Below are 19,186 nucleotides of genomic sequence, written 5' to 3' on the forward strand. Positions count from 1 at the left end.
CTTGAGTCAGAAGACCTGGGTTCAAATCCAGCCTCAGTCACTTCCTATCTGTGACCCCAAACAAATCACTTAACCTCTGCCTCAGTTTCCTCAACTGTAAAATAGGGATATTAACACTTAAAGGCTGTTGTGAGGATTAACTGAGTTAATATTTGTTAAGTTTGGCACAGTGTCTGGCACATAGTAGGTGCTATATCAATGTTTATTTCTCTTTCCTTATTTGATCTCAGTATCCAACCCCCGAGGTCACAAGCAAAGAGGTATCAAACCCCCTAGGATGAAGTAAAGGGGTGCCCAGAAAAAGAAGCAGAAGGTCCAAGGAACAGAGCAAGTTCATCACAGACCGTTCCTGAAACCACAACTAGCAGCAGATGTTAGACTACAACAGGCCAGAGAGAAAACCAAATCCCATTATTTCACCTCATAACCACTGCACAGGGGAGAAGGGGTGCCCAAAAGCTTGGCTTGTAATCTTTCATCACATAATCATCGCGCAATGAAGCTCTGCTCACCATGCCCCTTAAAAGGTAAACAGCAGCAGTGTATGCAGGAATGGCACATGGCAAACTCAAGCCTAGAATTCTCAGCAAACACAGTCAGCCTATTTCCGAAAGCTGACGTGCATGGTTTGTTTAGAGCGCTTCAGTACTGAAGGTACAAGGGGAGCAGCAAAGCTGCCATGAGAAGTCATATGTTTAAGACTGTCATTTCCCCATTTTAATGTATATTCACAAGTATTCTATGCATCTTAATCTTCACCAAAGACAGTTTAGTAATAAATGATTTTTAAGTAGTACTGGCACAATTTTTTAAAAAATAGCTTCTCATAATGATCACACCCCACTTTTTTGCAAAAAAAAAAAATTCACATAAAATCTGCAATTATTATGCAGTGAAATATGGTAGTGATACAGAAATCAATCCTAATACATACAGCAAGTAAATGTACCTTACTCAAGAGACCACTGGAAAAACAGAACATTCAAATGGGAAGGAAGATAATATTTATGCCACCTACTACGTGCCAAGTGTTTTACAAATACTATCACAATGGATCCTCACAATAACCCTGCAAGGTAGGTGATGTTATCTCCATTTTACAAGTGAGGAAACTGAGGCAAACAGCTTAAATGACTTGTCCAAGGTCACATAGCTAGTATCTAAGGAAGAATTTCTGAAGAAACCTTCTGTCAGTAGCTTTTTCTAAGTCCTCGAGGTACTGACTCCTGTTTGAAGAGTCTCCTTAACTCTGGGCCTTCTCTGTCCTCTTTGCTGCTGCCTCTCCCTATATGTGAACATTCCTCAAGCCTCAGGTCTTGATCTTCTGCTTTTCTCTGTAGTCAGCTTCCCCCTTCTGCTGGCTTCAACTCTTGCTCTGACTTTCTAATTTGTGATTGCCAGTCCTGTTCTTTCTCCAGTAATTGCTAAATCACTACCATTTCTACCCAGATACGTCCCACTACTGCCTCAAACTCAATGTGAAGACTGATTTTTTTTTTTTTAAATCAGGGAGAGATTGCCCAATCTAACAGAAAGAACCCTGGACCAAGAACCAAGAAACCTAGGTTCTAGTATTGGTTCTACCAATAACTCAATGTGTGACTTTAGACTGACCATCACTCTCCCTCTCTGGGCCACTTACCTGTCATTTAGGGAACAGAAACTCAAGATGAATAAGAAGAAAACACCTAGGTGCCCCTGATGAGTTCAGGTCATCACACCCAGATGAACTATGTCTCTCCAAGTCACAGGAAAGAAACAGCAGATGAAGAGTTTTGAATCACTGTCAACAATCATGTAAAAGATCTAGGAATATGGGAGAAGTGACCTGGGATTAGAGAATGTCCTCACCTTTAAAAAATGGAGTATGCGTAGACTGTGACATCTGTAGACCAGTAAGTTTTTGATAACTGGCAAAATTCTAAAATGTGTTATTAAAAGGACACTAAATGAACACATAGAAATGCAAGTGGTGATCACAAAGAGCCAACATGGATTCAGCAGGAATAAATATTGGCATATATATCTGGAGCTGGAAGGATCTGATGAGATCAGTCAACCCCTGCCCTAACTCCTACCCCATTTAACAGGTTAACAGACTAAGGTATTAAAGTGCCTTGCCCTGGGTCACACTGATAAGAAGATGGAATTGGGGATGAAAGCCAAATCCAAGCAGACACCACCACACTACACTGTAAACCACATTTCCTTCTTTGGTAGGAGTATTAGACAGATAGATCAAGGAAATGCTGTAGTGGTAGTTCACCTACGTTTATCAAAGCCATGAAGAAAGTCTCTCATCCTTCTCATCCTATCATTGTGAAGATGGTGAAGAGATATAGATTAGATGATTAGACATCCAGGTAGATTCAGAGCTAGTTTAATGACTGGACCCAAAGAGCATCTCAATATCAATTTGTAGGGATGCCTCTAGGGGAGTGCCCCAGGGCTCTCTCTGGCCCTATATGGAATGCTTTTATCATTTAACAGATTAAGATCTACATGGAATGCTTGTCATATTTGCAGAATAATAAAGGATAACACACCGAATGACGATGAAAAAAGATCCTGACAGGTTAGAAACATGAGCTGAATTTAATGACATTGAAAATAGAAATAAATGGATTTTAAAAATAAACTTCATAATATGAGAACTAGAAACACTAGCTGTGTGATCCTGGGCAAGTCATATAACTATTTGCCTCAGTTTCCTCATCTGTAAAACAAAGCTAGAGAAGGAAATGGCCAATTATTCCAGTCTTTACCAAGAAAACCCCGAATGGGGTCAGGAGAGTCGGACATGACTGGAAACATTCTTTTGAAAAAAGCCCTGAAGGTTTTAAAGAGCAAGTCCAACGAGTCACTGATGGGATACTGCGTCCAAGAGCCAATGCAGTCTTGGGCAGCTTTAGAGTTCTGTATACAGACACACTTGTCCGAATACACATCAGATCAACACCCAGGAGCTTCTTTGAACACAGGAATTTTTCTGTTTTCTTTATTTCTAGCACTCAACACACAGTAGGTACTTAATCCATGTCTGCTAAAGGGCAGGACCACCTGCTCCCCAAATCTCCATGTAGGGAGGGAAGTCAGAATAGTCCTCCTCACTTTTCACCAGCCACCCTTACCTTCTGGGTCATGCAACCATGACCTTCATCATCAGGACATCTCATTAGCTCAAGACTGAGTCAACCATAGCACTCACTCAAATCTCATCAATATCCTCTCCCTGGAATTTCAAAACCCCTTTACTTAAAGGAAGAAATGGAGAAAGAAATGAGCATTTTCATAGCACCAAGTGTCAGGCTTTGCGCTAAGCACTTTCCCCAAATTATCACATCTGACTGATCCACAAACAACTCTACAAGACAGCTGCTGCCTGGTTCCACTGATTCTTCCCCAACTCCTTCTGCTTCCTTCTCATCCTATCTATTGGTCCTTCAATATGTAACTTAAAAATATGCTGAGATCTCCCAAGTCCTCAGAAAAGCAAAACTTCTCTGAAAAGACTACAAACGTCTTCGTAATTAAAATCAACACTTAGAGCCCACAAAATGAGTGAAATACAATGGTCAAAGTTGACACCATACTACTAAAAACTGTTTCCTATCCATATTCCTTTTATCTTTTACACATTTTAAACGGTCGCTGTATCAACCAGAATTGTCTTAACATTGTCCTTACAGTACAAATTATGCACATTTCACTATCCAGTTCACACAAGGCTTACCTGGTTTACTGGAAATCACCCTTTTTAAAACTTCTCAAAGGATCATTATTTGGAAGATCCAATACTTTCAGACATTCCCCAGTTGATGGGCACTCCTTTAGCTCCCAATTGTCATTACAAGAAGAGATATATTTTTGTGCTTAAGTGTCCTTTTCCTGGTTTTTCTCTCTATGGGGGTAGTAAACCTAGTGATATAGCAGGTTCAACGAGTAGCCAATTTAGTATGGCTATACCAATTCTCACCTCTGTCAAGAGATTGGTGAGTGAATTTTCTGCTCTCCCTTAAACAATTTTAATTTTCCTTTTGTGACTGTTGCTCAGACTGATAGGTGAGCCTAATTTTAGATAAACATTTAATCTAAAGCACAATTCCCTCCTGCTCAAGGTCCTCTAGCCTCTATCTTCCAAGCTTTCTACACATTATTTCCTTCACACAACTCCAATTAAAGCTTTCCTGGATTGCACTCCCTTCACTTTGGTCTTTTAAAATACTACAGTCTTGGCTCATTCCATCTCCCTATCCAATCTTTCCTGACTTCCCCATTAGATAGATTGTATTTACTATGTGTAGTCTTCATTCCTTCTCTAAAGACTACAGACTCCTTGAGGGCAAGGACTGTGCAATACTCATGAGGAAGGAAGAGTGAATTACGGTCCAAAACCTGAATGTCTTGGGAACAGAGTATTTTTAGGTATCTGGCAGGGTCTTTTGCCTAGAAGTGACCAGAGGGTATACAGAGAAAGAAAAAAAGACAGGGAGTATGAGGCTAGAGTAGAGGTGTCAAACTTCATTGTTCTTGGGCTGAATGCAGTCACCTAACACTATCAGGACCAAACCACATTAAAATCTAATTGAGAAATGTTTAATAAAATAAAGATATAATAAAACATGCTAATATGTGGTCAACAGAGATCCAGTTCTATTTGAGTCTGACACCACTGGGCTAGCAGGAGACCTTACCCTCTACATAACACCAGTCTAGAACCCTACGTATCAAATAAGAGATTCTAGGGAAGGTCACAACTGCACAACTTAGATGACTAATTCAAACTCTCTCCACATGTAGCCTAGCTAGTGCATGATGCAGCATTTAAAAACAAGACAACACTCTGGGGCATTCCCATGTTTATTGGAAAGAAGGAAAAAGTAAACATTAAACAGCTCCTCTTGGTGTTTTGAAATTCATCCCAACTGTGGGCTGGGTAACTTGCAGGTTGGACAAACTGCCAAAGTCCTGGAATGATGAGAAAAAAGATTTCTAAATGTGATGCAATTTTGATTCCTTAAAACATACCTAGAGAAATCTCAGGAGGCTCTCATCCACTAGCCCCTGCAGAAATCCCATAAAAGCTTTAATCCTGGCCCTCTATTTGGTTACTGGTTCTAGCCTCTGCTATTACCAGACCAGAAGTTCAAGGTTATACTCACCAGGAGTTTCAACATTTCCTTGGTATCAGGATCCACTTCAATGATTTCCTGATCCAAAGCAGAGACCTAAGAAAGAAGAACGTGTTCACTCACTAACAACAAGGAGATACAACCAGATATTCTAATGCATTTCCCACACACTTCCCTTTTTCTCCACATCCGTGTAAAAATGTCCCTCCAACTCACCAACCATCAATTAAATATCTCCATCATATGTGCCATGCAGAGTTACCCATGGAATAATAATGCTTGGGTTCAATTCCTCTTTTTTCACATACTGATTGTATGAACCTGGGCAAGTCACTGAGCACTTAAGTCCTGGCAGCTCTCAAATGACATTAGTGGCAGATAGTCACTTATCTGCATCAGGAGAGATGTTGCCACCAGATAGTACAGGTTTGCCCCTCTGCAATATGCCACATACCTGTGCCTATTGAGTCTACATTGCAGGTTTGTCTATCCCAAATCATGTTTTCCCTAATTCCAAAAATCTCAAAAATACGGGGTCACTCAGAAGGGCAAACACTTGCTTTCTCATCCTACATGACTCTTGTCTATGTCCTTCCATAAAACAAGGAAAAAATACTCTTTTCCTTTTGTACAATGTATAATCAGGCTGCACAGTCACTACACAGAGAAAAATGTGACTTCAAGAGAAGGGAAAAGGAAAGAAACATCAGGACCCTAAATGCTTCTTTGTGAACTCCTAACTGCCCAAACACACCATTCCAGGCACAACAGGATCTCACCTGTGACTGGTCACAGCACCATGGCACAGGGAATCAAGAAAGTCTAGCCCTTCATTAAGTATGTGACAATTAGCGAGTCATGTAACCTCCCCGAGCTGTTTTCTATGAAATGAAATCATTTATGTCTTTCCTTACTGGCCCAGAATCAAAACAAGCAGACACCACACAGCCTACAGAGTACCCTCCTCACAATCCTGTGCAATGGTTAGGTGGCACCTTTCACAGAGGAGGAAAGTGGCCCAAATGACTTAGTGATTCTCCCCTACCATCTATCATCTGATTCAATGAGCCCAGAATCAAGATTGGGTCCTCACCAAGAATCCAAGAGGCAGTGGAAGAGAAAAAAGAGGACATCCTTAGTGGCCCAAAGAACAAGAGTCAGGAAAAGAGAGAATGGCCTGTGTTCAGATCCCATAAGCAACAGGCAGAAAATGTGTTTTTGTTCCGGAGGGTAAAATCAAGATCAGTGGACAGAAGTTTTTGATCCAATGCAATTACTAACAGGTGGTTGATGGAGATGACCTAGAAGGCTGAGAGATTTAAGGCCTTTCCATCTCTAATACTCTGTAAGTAAGGTCTAGGCTGCCCCAAAACACAAGAAATCCAGACAATTGGGCACAAGTTTCCAAAAAGCTGAAGACGTCCTTTTCATCTTTGTTACCCTTAGCATGGCGTCTCAAAGACCTTGAGGATTGTGTTTGTTGGATTCAAAAGCCCCAAGCAAAGGCTGACTAAGCATCTGCTGAAGAAAATAATTCCTTGACCAGTTGGAAAGTCAGTGCTCAGGTCCTTTTCTAGAACTTAACAGTGTGATTTTAAGTAGGTTAAGAAATTTCTCATATTTGCAGCAGAGAAATCTAGGAAGGAAAAACTAGACAAGCAAAGACAGCAAAGAGCCAAGCACACTCACTGCTGAGGTCTTTCTTATAAGCAGCACTAAGACCTGAAAAGGTCAGACAGCCAGAGAAAATCTCTTTAGAAAGTCACAAAATGAGTTTCTGCTCCTTTAATTTCAGAACCTATTTAAAAAGGCTTATTCTCAATGCTCCAGAACCCATACCTAGTGCCCATCAGGAAGAAAAGAACCAGAGATCAAGGGGTGACCAGGAAGCTTACCTCAGGGACATAGTTATCCCTCCTTTCTCTTTCTTCTTCCTGCAGTTTGATGGAGATGCCTCTCACAGGGCCTCTCTGGATCCGCTTCATCAGATGAGTAACATATCTAGAAAAAAATAGCACCGAAGTACATGAGAAAAGCACTCACAGACCCAATCTGTGTGTCCTCAGGTGTGGCATATCTGAACAGAAATGAGCAAAGCTGGAGGCACATTACCACACTAGGGAATTTAAAGTGGTGGTGGAAAACTTAACAGCGCAAAAACTTCATTCCATTTTGCTTTAGAGCTATTAGCTCTAAACTAACTACTTATGTATGAATTTGTGTCAGACACATTCCAAACTAGCTAGAAAAAAGGCACTGGCTTGGTTCAATAGTCCCAGGAAAGGCCCATGGCTGATCCCAATCACTGAAACAAATACCAACAACAGTTCACTAAACCAAGCTGCCAGTCCTGAGGTGCTCCCTAGCATTGGATTACAGCTCCCTAGGGATTCTACTACAGGTGAACTCTGGCAAGGAACAGAAGCAGATGTACATTTTGCTGATGGCAGAGTAAAGGACTGAGTTAAAACAAGTAGTTGGACACCTGCTACCATGCAGTCATAATGAACAGGCTGGCTCAGTGGGCAATACCAATCCTGTCAGCCCTCAAACAAATCTCAGTAGGTCACCCTCACTTCTGCAATCATCTCTCACTAAACACTTAATGATTTGGAAATTAACAGAGGATACTGCTCTGCTCACAGTATTTCTTCCCAAGTTCCTCAAAAGAAGTTAACTTTTACTTTAAAGGACATAAGATGTTCTTTAATGCAAAAACATTTACATGTCCGCTATCTCAAAAGCCAGTAGAGCAACATAAACTATGTGAATATTCTAATCCCTGGAAAGAAGCTATAGGACTAAATCTTAAAATGATCCAAGACCGTGCCAGCAAGGATTTACTCCCAAATCGTCTAATCGGTTTCTGGATAAACCTTCACCTTTGAAACTGGGGTGGGACAGTGTTTCAGACACCACAGTGGGATAACTTTAAATATATTTTAAGTTAGTTTTGCCTAGTTCACCTTTTCACTTGGCACTGAATTTATACATATAGCTATTTTAATTCTCTCTTACTTTTGGTTAGAGAGAAAGTAAAATTCAATACAGAAATCAATGAGATCTCCAAACCTATATTCTGGCATAACTCATATAACCAGCCCCAATTTTAAAATCTATAAAATGGGGATAATAAGAATCTAGTTTAAAAAATATCACTGGAAATTAGAAAGAGCCATAAAAATGCATTTCTACTGAATGAGGAAAAGGACTTTCCTACTGCCTACAAACTGCCATCCTCAAAAAACCTTCACCTGATTTGCCATCTCTCTCCTCCTTGCAGCTAACTTCCTTGAGAAGGTATCTGCAACGGGTGCCACCAATTCCTTCCCTCTTTCTCTCTTAATTCTGCAGCTTGGCTCCCGGCTCACCATTCAACTGAAACTGCTGTCTCCAAAATTACCAACGATTCATGTAACTGTCAAATCCAATGTCCTTCTCTGCAGTCTCTGACACTGTCAATCACCCTCTTCTCTTTAGATTTCTGTGACACGTTTCTTCTTGGTTCTCATACCTATCTGACCTCCTTCACTCTCCCCTCTGCTAGATCTTCAACCCACCACTAACTATGGGGATGCTCCAAGGCTCTGTTCTGGGCCCTTTATCCTATTTTATTTGATGATCTCATAAGCCCTCATGGTTCCAATCATCATCCTACTTGTCCACCCCCTAACCTCTGTCTCCTAACCCCCAGACTGAAATCTCCAACTTCCTATTAGATATCTCAAACTGGAAACCCTGTAGACACAAGTCCCTCTTTTCTCTTTTAGGGCTCTCTCTATCCTGGTGCAGACACTTATCACTTCATGCTTGGGCTATTGCAATAGCCCTTTGGTTGGCATCCTTGCCAAGTTTCTCCCCACTTCAGACCATCTTCAGTTCAGCTGGTTTAATCATCATCACCTTATTCAGTGAAATTCCAGTGGCATCCTACTATCTCCAGAATCAACTACAAAATCTTATGGTTGGCTTTTAGTCACATTCCTATCTTTCCAGTCTTCTTACACCTGCTTTCACATACTCTGCAATTCAGTGACCCTAGCGTCCATGGGATTCTTTGTATGACACATCTCCCACCCCCTCACTCTCCAGCAATCCCATATCCAGTCAGTCATTAAGTATTGTTTCTACCTGCCATAACATTTCTCCTGTATGTCTCCCTTCCTTCCCCTTATCCCTGCTGAACCTCCCTAATACATGCTGGTGTCCATCATCTTATGCCTGGTCCATGGTACTAACAGCCTGCCAGTCTGTTTCTGTCTCAAGTCTCTTCTTACTCCAATTCATGCTCTTACTCAGGTATCAAACTGCTCCCCCCCAAAGTGAAGACCTGATCATTGTCAACCTATTTAATAAACTTCAGTATCTCCTTATTAACTACAAAATCAAACACAGAATCCTACTTCTTACCTTTCCAGGATCCATACGTTCCACTGCTCCCCCCGTCCATTGCCTGGCTTATTTCCTATGTTCGCCCCCTCCTCTATGATCCAGCATCAATGTTGCAGTTCTCCAAACATGAAATTCCATGCACGGTCACTGGCTATCCCTCCCGCCCAGACCTCTCCTCCTGATCTCCACCTACTAGCTTCTTTCAAGTCTCTGAAGTTCCACATTCCGCAAGAAGCCCTTCCCAGTCTTTACTTTTAATGCCTCTCCTCTGAGATTACCCCAATTTGTTTTGTCTATAACCTGTTTGCACATTGTTATTTGCATGTTTTCTCCTCATCAGACTGAGCTCCTCAGGAGCTTTCCTTTTTCTGACTTTTTTTTGTATTCTCAATGCTCAGCACTACTGATTAATGGATTAGCTAAGATTCTTTCTAGAAAAACCCACTGGAAATCTAAAAAACTTCAAAAGCCAGACAACCCAGACTAACCTAGACCACTAAGAAATCTATAGTTTCTACCCAACAACAGAATATGCCATGAGTGGTCAAAAATATTAACCTCTTGGGAAATCAATTTATACCACTAGATCAGCTGCCTTCACACCACTCCCTGACAGAGTAACCTTCCTAACTCACAGCAGGTTCTCACTATTTACCTCAAACCTTCCAGTCTCTTGTCAAGTAACCATGGAAAGGTTTCTTCAGATCCTTGCCCCCATTTTCTTAGCCCGGTCTACAGTCACTTACAGATCCAAATAGAAGCCTATGAAGATATTTATTTAGGAATCACTCCCTCCATGACAGGAAGGCAAAGAAAGGCAGAGTACCGGCTCTCAAAGATCTCAGTCTAAAGAAGAAGACATTACACAAACACTAGGAACATATACTCTAAGGCGGACCCAGGGTGCATGGGAGGTCACCTCAGAGGGAAGGCACTGAGAGTAACAAGACTGGGACAGGCTGTGGCAGAGGGTAGGACTCTAGCTGAGACCTGAAGGAGGTCAGGAGGAAGCGATGAGGAGTTTCAGGCAGGGCTGGAATCAGAGTATGAGAAGAGGGAAAGAGAGCTTCCACCGCCAAACACAGGATCTGAGAGTTGGTCCTGGAGGTCCACAGAGTTGCTGAAGGGGCTTCAGATTTTCACCCACAAGCCACCAAGGACACCGACATTCTGCTCCTACACCCACATTCCAAGAGACCCTGTCTGCTAATGCCTGGAATGCCACCCCGCCGAGAGTGCCCGTTCCGAAGGCTTATCCTTCAAGACACCCCTCTTTTAGAGCCTTTTTCACTGTGTGCCCCAAATGCCTTCACGCTCCTGTGCGCTCTGGGTTGGATAAGCACCCTCCGTTGAGCCCAAGTGGGTCACATCAGCCAGGAGTGTTGCCCTCTTACTCAGTAAACCTCAGTGACTGCCTATTACCTACAGGACCGAACCGGGTCGGCGTTTGAAGCAGACACCCGCTCACCCAGCCGCCCTGGGCTCCCCCACGGGCCTGCTCTCGGTCCTGGCCCCCCACAGCACCTTCCGTTCAGGGCGGACGCTGCCAGTGTTGGTCTCCCCGTCAGAAGGCACAGCCCACCCCCGCCCACAGCGGGGGTCCCGCTGCCGCCCCTTGTGCCCCCTGCACTAACTCCTCGCTAACGGCTGGCCCGGGCCCCAGTTCTGGCCCTGCTACTCCCCCCCGCCCCGACCTCAGTCCCTGAGGCTCCCCCGCCCCGAGGCTCACCCCGCGATCTTGTTGCGGAGCTTCTTGCTGGGGATGATGGCGATCTCCTCGCACACGCGCTTGTTGGTGTGGAAGTCATTGCCCAGGCGCGTGTAGTACTTTTCGATGATGACTCGCGCCGCCTTCTTCACGGTCTTGGTGCGAACGCGACCCTACGGCGGACGACAGTAAGGCGCCGGCCCAGCCCGGCCCGCAGGGGGGCGCCCCCCACCCCAGCCCCACGCCCGGCCCCGCCCGCCAGGCCCCGGGTTGGAGCGGCCTGCCGCGTCCGCAGCCCCGGCCCCTCTCGAGCCCCAGCGGCGAGCCCCGCAGACGGCAGCCTCCCAGGCACGCGGCTCCAAAGCAGCGGAGGCTCCCGGGCTCGAGGCTGTTCGCGCGGAGCCCAGGGAAGGCGCGGATGGCGACGGATCGCGAACGGATTCAGCGCCGAGCAGCACCTACCATGTTGGCTCCGGAGAGTGAAGGGAGCAGAGGCTGCCGGGAAAAGGTCTATAAAGCGGCGGCAGCTGCGCTACTTCCGCCTGGCCCGGAGGCTCGAGCTGGGCGCCACAGCGGCCTCCGGCGGGCGGGAGGGCACATGCAGCGTCCTGCAAGCGGAGCTGCGGTTTCCAGGCCCGAGTCCCCGGGGCGGGCGGGTCTCCAGCGTCGGGGCGGAGATCCGGGAGAGTGGAGGTGTGGCCACGGGGTCGCGGTTTGCACGCGGGTGCGCACGCCGCCGCCTCGGAGCGGCCTCTGGTCTGACCCCTGCTAGGGAGCAGGGGCTCGATAAATGCTCCACGACTTCCCAGGGCCGGGCGGAGGTCATCCCGTCAGCCCGTGGTGGGCCCCGCCGCGAGGGGCCCTTACTGCCCGCGCCTCCCATCCCCGCGTGGCGGTGCCTCGGAGTAAGAGCCCCCGGGGCCAAGCGGGGGCGGGGCCCCCGAGGCCTGGGGCACGTCTAGGTGGGTTGATCTCCCCTGCGTTAGTCCTCGTTTCTACCCCAGGGATTGTGAAGAGGAAACCAGTGTTTGCAGCCCCTGCCTCCGCTTTGGCCCGTGGGCCCCGACCCCTGCGGCCTCTCCTCGGCGTCAGACCCGTGGGACTCGCAGCCAGGCGCAGGCTGGGTGAGGCTGTTCCCCAGGTGACGCAGGTTTGTTCTGCAGTACGCCGTAGTTCGATGGAAGTCAGGTTCTTCCACATGCCCTCTCCGGGCCGTGTGCCGAGCCTCCCGGACTTTCCAGCTCTCAGCTGGCCGTTCAGGGACTTTGGGCCCCTGCAGGGAGCAGTCCTCAGGAAAGGCCACATCCCTAACTTTGCTGCCAGGTAGGAATTCTGCCTGAAATTCATCCACCATGCTTACCTAGAATTGTCTGGACAGAGGCCAAGTAGGGCCAAGGAAATGAGGATTGAACCCGGGAATCTGTGGCCCCAAGGCAGTAGAGTAAGTGTAAAGGCCCTACGGAGTCTCAGATGTCCAGTGACTTACCCAAGAGCCCAAAAGTCAGGTCAAACATGTATTGAGCACCTGTCATATACATATGCAAGGAGCAAGATTTTTGGTAAGGTTTTGTATCTGCCCTCATGAAGTTTATACAACAGTAAAGTTACAACATTCATAGGTATATATAGTATAAAACATGAATTTGCCAGGGAAAGGCAAAATGTTACCTAAGATCTAAGGGCTTCCTAAAAGATGTGGCATTTGAGGTGGGTTTTAAAGGATGGGAAGAAATTCAAAAGACGGTTGTGGAATAAGGAGAAGGAAAAGGGGACAGTTCATGCTGAGGGAACAGTGGAAGAACAGGCAGTTCCTTTTCCCCTCTTTATAAATTCTATTCCTCCTTAGATATCAGTATTTCTTTTATATCTTTTAAACACACAACTAATACCAAATAGGTGTCAGCTCTCGTTTTTTAGGTTCGATGTTTGGTAAGATCTTAAAATCTCATCCTCCCTCCCCCACATTTAACATATTGTTCTGTATTTAGTAGCAATACCTGAGATGGACCAGCTCGAAGTGATGCCAAGAGTGTAAACCATACCTTACGTCTTGCCCTTTGGCTATTTTTTTACTCTGCATACATACCTCCAAACTATTTGTTTAGTTCCACTTAACCTACCGTATTTGGTGTTGATGGTCACCTGATGGCTTATCTAAGACTCACTTTCCTAAGACAGTCCTAACTTCCTTTTGGGAATCACCAAAGGGCCTTTGAACTAAAACATCCTAAAGCCCCACCCATTTTCCTTCAACCACCAGACTAAAATAAGACATTTAGTGTTGGAGTAAGAAATAAAAGCATCTGAGCTAGAATGTCTTAGTTACCTTTATGCAAAACAGCCTACAAATATCCGGAGAGGAGGAGGAATTATAATACTAACAGTCTACCCCAAGAAAGGCATCTCACCTTCCTCCCCTACAATCCAGAGTTGGAAAGGTCAAGTCACAAAGAGCTGGATCTTTCTAGGAAACACTTCCAACGAGTCCTGGAGTGCTCCTCCACATTTCCTTCAGGTGCGCCCAATAGGAAATGCTGAGTGAGCTACTTTAGGTGTTGAACCACAGATGAGACAGAACTTCAACCCAAGGTCTAGACCAGGAGTGGGGAACCTGCGGCCTTGAGACCACATGTGGCCCATTCTGACACCTGACCCAACCTCCTTCCCCCACATGACTGGTGGAAAAGGAGGATACCTAACCATTGTAGCCTAATTTGCGTATGTGGCCGTATTATTTCTGAATTCACAGGGGCTGTTCTCTAGACCATCACAACCCTACTAAGGACAAATATCTTGGCTCCAACACAATAATAAATAGTTTTTCAACAATATCAACTAGAGAAGGGACCCGGGTGACTAGGGAATGGCAGCTGACTTTAAGACCTGAAACTTTCATAAAAATCTTATACCATCAGACCTATTTCTCCTAACTTTAGACTTTCATTAGGACAGATGGGCATCCAGATTCAACGACCTGATTCCAGGACACTTATTTTCCAATTATACCATAGACTTTAAGAATTAATGCTCCTATATTAACTTCATGAGGTTATCCTAGCTGGAAAAAAAGTGAGTAGAGGATCTGTAGAAATAAAAGGATTAAAGCCTCTGCCTTGAAATATTTTTCTATATGGAAGTCAAGGTAACTTGGACCTCCTGGATACTTCGATACCTCTAACCACTTTCCTAAAATTATTCTCCCTGTGATGGACATGTAATGGCAGTCTTTGGGTCCTGGAATGAAGAAAAAATGGGGAAGTGGAAAAGGAATGGACACAGTCTGAAAGTAAGAAAAGACCACACGAGAAGCAACCAGAATGTTTATCTATGTGTAGGACTTGGAATGGAGTTCTTGTTAGCACCTAGTCCTACTCCCAGAAGTTACTCAGATGCTTCACGTTACTGATGAGAGATGGCCATCCTTCAGCAGAAGTCCAGAGAGCCTTGAACACTTCCCTTTTCAAAACCTGCAAAGCTCAAGATTAGAGCCCAAAGCCTCGTAAATCTACCTTGTGAGACCAGGCTGCAGACCAAAGTGCCAGGATCTAATGACTCAAAATCCCAACCTGACTTTCTCACCACCCAGGCACCAATCTACCAAGGTGCTCCCACCCCCTATTACCAACATTAATGACAGAGACAAGACCAACACTGCTGCAACGTGTTTATTATGTGCCAAAAAAACTACACCACAGCTTACTCCACACATCTGCAGGAGAGTGCAGTCTTGCCTGCATACACTACAATGAGGTAGGGACTTCACACACAGATTCACAAAAACCCACACAGAGCAGCTGGGATACGCAACAACGCAACATCGGCTCAGCGGGAGGGGGAGGAAAAGGAGGGAAGGTTATGACACTGGTTCTTTGGCACACAGCTTCCCGTAGAGGGGCAAGTTCTATTTTCTTCTTATAAAAAAAAAAAAGTCAAGTTTTCAAATCCCAGCAGCATCAGCCAACTGCCCTGTTGCTTCATACATTTTTTTTTTAAACGGAAAAAAAAAGAAAAAAGGGAAAGGTACTTGTCCCCTCTAAGTGAAAGGGCTCCTGTGAACCTTCATCTGCCCCTGTCGAAAAGCAGCCCTTTTTAGCTCAGTTACAAGAAAGAAAAAATTAAGTCCTGTGACTTTGTGATTAAAAACCTCTATCAACCCCCCACTTAAGTGCAACTTAAGAAAGTGCAAGAAACGGTTTAAAACTATGTACAGCAGCTCCACCATTGTTTATCCGGTCCAGTTTTAAATTTGAAAATCTCTTTTTCCTGGTTGCAAACGCCTCTCTCCACAACTGTGAGAAACCCTAAGCCGCAGTCCCCAGACACAAATTTGCATTAATGTTAAAAGCTGCCAGGAAAGAAAAAAATCTCGTTTCAAACTACTTAAAAACTGTTTTAAGGAGTGTAAAAAGGAACCGGTAAAAACCCTCGAGCGTAAAATATGAAATATGATTTTGGTTTAAATGAAGAGCAAAGTCTCCTTGTTGTTACAGTAAAAAACACCAGCTGAACACTCAGTTTATGCCGTTCAGGTGGGGGTTAAATAAATGGAAAGGCACTGTATGGCAACTGCAAACATGGAGCCACTGAGACCTGCGTCATTACCATCAGTATTGCGAGGAATGTAAAAAAGCGCTTTTAATAAATAAAAAACCTAGACGAAGGCATCTGCATAAACACCTTCTCAACACGTGGTCCTTTTTTGCTTGTCATCAGCAAACTGAGGAACTAAAGTCTGGGAAAACTGCAGAGTCACTTGGGAGGTGATTGGGGGGCCCTTCCCCTTGTAACACCCCCTGAAAACAAAACCCGACAAAACTCACTGTGCATTAGTGCAGAAACAAAGACAGATCAGCAAGTGCAAAGGTGAATGTAAGATTTTCCCCATGTCCTTTGGAAGTGTGCTCCCAGCCTGGGCCAAAGGCTGATAGCAACACTCCAGCTCTCACCACTCAGGTTAAACCAGCTTCACCAGGGGCAGATGGACACCCACCACCCCTCTAGCTGGACTCTCGACTCTTCTGGTTACGCATCAGAGGGCGATGATGACGAAGGCCTTCTGTGCTATGTCGCCAGTGCCAGCAGCTTCGGCAAAAGTACTTGAAGCAGACCTGTGGGGCAAAGTTATGAAAATAAGAAGGGGAACATCAGCTTTAGCATGATCCATCAGCCAGGAGCAACCAATTTCTGAGATAAAAATCAGTTTTTAACAATTCTAAGTGGGGAAGGGGGAGAAAATAGTAGAAATAAGTCATGGATAATGGCAGGCTTAACAGGTCCAACCACACATTACAGCCAAAATCTTGTCCAAAAAGATCACCTCTGGGGATTCATTTACTCTGTACAAAGAACCTTTTAAACTCTTTGCCCAAGGCTTCTTTATGGCCTGACAATGTACAAAATTCTTCAGCATTTTCAACGATCCCTATTCAAATATATGTAAAGAAGCACTAAGTGAACTCCTCCCACCCACCCCCCCCCTTCCTCAACTCTCAAATAATCTGTCCAACTGTCCTTATCAGCTCATTTAGTCCTCTTACAAACATAGCAGCCCTTGTATCTCAGGCACTGCACTACCCAACTGCTGACAGAATTCTATGTAAGCTAGTGCCTTTCTTCCCCACTATCATCAAGGTCTCCTTACAGCTCCTATACTATGTTGCCCTGCATGTCAACACAGGATATGTGACAGCTGCACACTACCATAATGGTAAGACTTTGAACTTGAGAGTCTACCATAAAAGCCAGACATCAACAATTGAGAGCAGTAATGAAGGAGAGTAAGCATCCCCCTGGCACACGAGCATGTGACAGTCACGACACCTATAATCTTTCTTAATGCTTAACAGCAAAGGTGCTTTAAGCATTTCACCTTTGGGCCTAAAAAAGGGAATGTGCTTTTTCAGTCTATCAATAAGTAGCCATTTTATTTAGAAGTCTATCTTAGCAGTGTCTGGATATTCCTTCCCTGCTAAATGGAGCTGGATCTGCACCAAGGGATTCTAGAGCCTGGCAAAAAACTAAAACATGAATGGCAAGACTTGCCCGACTCCATTCTGCAAGGACTCCATAGGACCCCAGTTAGGAAACCAATAAGAGGTTCCAAAAGCTACTTTAAGGAGCATTCAAAGTCTTCTGCTCCTGAATAACCATTTGTCCCAAATCCTACTTTAATTTTAAAAAAATCACAGTACTATCTGACCAAAGACTTGGGAACTTGACATCTTTTCTTTCACTCTGATCTCAGAGGAAGAGGTTTCCCCTTCCTGTCAGGGCCAACTTCCCTCTAAGTACCACCACCTTACAGCAGTCTAGTCCTGCCCCCAGGGTGTTACCAGCAGCAATTTTCTGGCTCCTTCAAGCTCCTTCCGTTGGCTTACTACCCACCACCTCACTGGGTCTCCTCCATCCTTAAACTCTCTATTGTAACTTTACCATTTGCTCTCAGGTGACTCTTTTGTATCCTTTCTCTGTTTCTAAGCTAACCTCCCAGAAAAAGCTGACTGCACTGAGAGCCTGGGCTCCTCTCCTCAATAGGACTCCCCAACTCACTCAACTTAAACAACTCTCTTCAAATTACCAATGATTTTTCACTCATCAAATCTAACGGCCTTTTCTCATTGCTCCTCCTTCTTGACTTCTGCATCATTCAACACCACTGACTACCTTTCCCCTCCAGGATCCACTCTACTCCTTGGGTTTTCATGACACTACTATGTAGAAATTCTTAGTCTCAGTCTTCTGGGCTGGACCTTCATCAAAGAAGATCCTACTCAGGATCTTCTCCTGAGTCTGCTTTTTCTGTTGACTTTCTCACTTGGTGATCTTATCAGCTTCCCAAGGGTTCAATTTTCTCTATGCAAATGATTCCCAGATCTTTATATTCAGCTCTACCTCTCTCCTCCTGATCTCCAATTCTCAAGTCATTAACTTGCTACTGGACATTTCAAAAATGAATTCCTGCAGGTATCTCAAACTGAACATGTCTAAAACAAAACATGGTCTTTTCTCCCAAAGCCTTCCCCCATTACTGTTGAGAAACTTTCAAGTCATCTACATTCACAACCTTGACAGCATGATCCTGACTGCTTACTGTCACTCTACTCATTCAAATGACCAAAACCCGTCATTTGTACTTTCACAGCATCTCTCGCATATGGCTCCTTTTTCTCCACTCACACAGACAAAACCCAGTTCAAACCCTTATCTCTTCCTGATTTTTACACTAACTTTCTGAAGTCTCTTTTCATTCCAATCTGTCCATGTAACTGCCAAAGTAACTTTCCTAAAGTATTAAGCCTGACCATCTTAACTTCTGCTTCAAGTCCAGTGGACCCTCTAAAATCAATTGCAAACCCCTGTTGGGTATTTAAAACTCTTCAGTCTGGTCCTTTCCTCTTTTCCAGTCTTCTCTATTACTGCCCTCCATAGTCCAGCTAGAGTAGTCCACTTGTTCCTTGCACACAACACTCCCTCTTCTCTCCAATCTCTGTGCTTGGCAGTGGCTCATCTGTGCCTGAAAAGCTCTCAGTTACTATAACCTCTGCCTTTTGGATACTCTGGCTTTCTTTAAAATTCATCTCAAAAATCATATTCTGCAAGAGGCCTTCCCAGGTCCTTCCCTCTACTCTATATGTAGCTTGTATGTAACCTAATTATTTACACATTGTCTCCATTAGAATAGAGAAAATTTGGAGTCACTGGAGTTATCTGTAATCAATCGTATTTTTACTTAATTTGTTAAATATCTCCTGATTCTATTTTAACCTGTTTCTGCCACAGTAGGAGTCCTGCAGGCCATCTGAGCATGACACCTCTGCTCTAGAGAATTTAAGAAAGGACAACAGGGTAGGACAAGAAGACTGACCTGATCTCGACAGAAGAACGGACCTGGCTGAGCACTGCAGATGTGACACAGAGAGTCTTCTAGGTAGGGGTCAATCTGAACCTGTACAAA

General features: G+C 44.5%; 2 protein-coding genes across 10 annotated transcripts in view; both read right to left on the reverse strand.

Moving 5' to 3' along the window:
• Window positions 1-4,842: 4,842 nt before the first annotated feature.
• Window positions 4,843-11,998, reverse strand: RPS17 (ribosomal protein S17). The gene is made up of 5 exons (XM_072627844.1): window positions 11,695-11,998; window positions 11,254-11,405; window positions 7,028-7,133; window positions 5,163-5,228; window positions 4,843-4,968 (listed from the first exon to the last, which is right to left on the reverse strand). Exons 1-5 carry the CDS (start codon window positions 11,695-11,697, stop codon window positions 4,888-4,890), a joined length of 408 nt encoding a protein of 135 aa, XP_072483945.1. The 5' UTR covers window positions 11,698-11,998; the 3' UTR covers window positions 4,843-4,887.
• A 2,883-nt stretch (window positions 11,999-14,881) lies between these two features.
• The window catches only part of CPEB1 (cytoplasmic polyadenylation element binding protein 1), a 74,892-nt gene continuing 70,587 nt past the window's right edge, over window positions 14,882-19,186 (reverse strand). For all 9 annotated transcript variants that reach the window (XM_072627812.1, XM_072627801.1, XM_072627795.1 and 6 more), the window contains exons 11-12: window positions 19,097-19,177; window positions 14,882-16,340 (exon numbers count right to left, since the gene is read on the reverse strand). In XM_072627812.1, the coding sequence (XP_072483913.1) occupies window positions 16,230-16,340; window positions 19,097-19,177 (192 nt within the window). In that variant the 3' untranslated portion in view covers window positions 14,882-16,229. The remainder of the gene's footprint in view (window positions 16,341-19,096; window positions 19,178-19,186) is intronic.

Source organism: Notamacropus eugenii, chromosome 1 (genome assembly GCF_028372415.1).
Source record: "Notamacropus eugenii isolate mMacEug1 chromosome 1, mMacEug1.pri_v2, whole genome shotgun sequence".
Lineage (NCBI taxonomy): Eukaryota > Metazoa > Chordata > Mammalia > Diprotodontia > Macropodidae > Notamacropus > Notamacropus eugenii.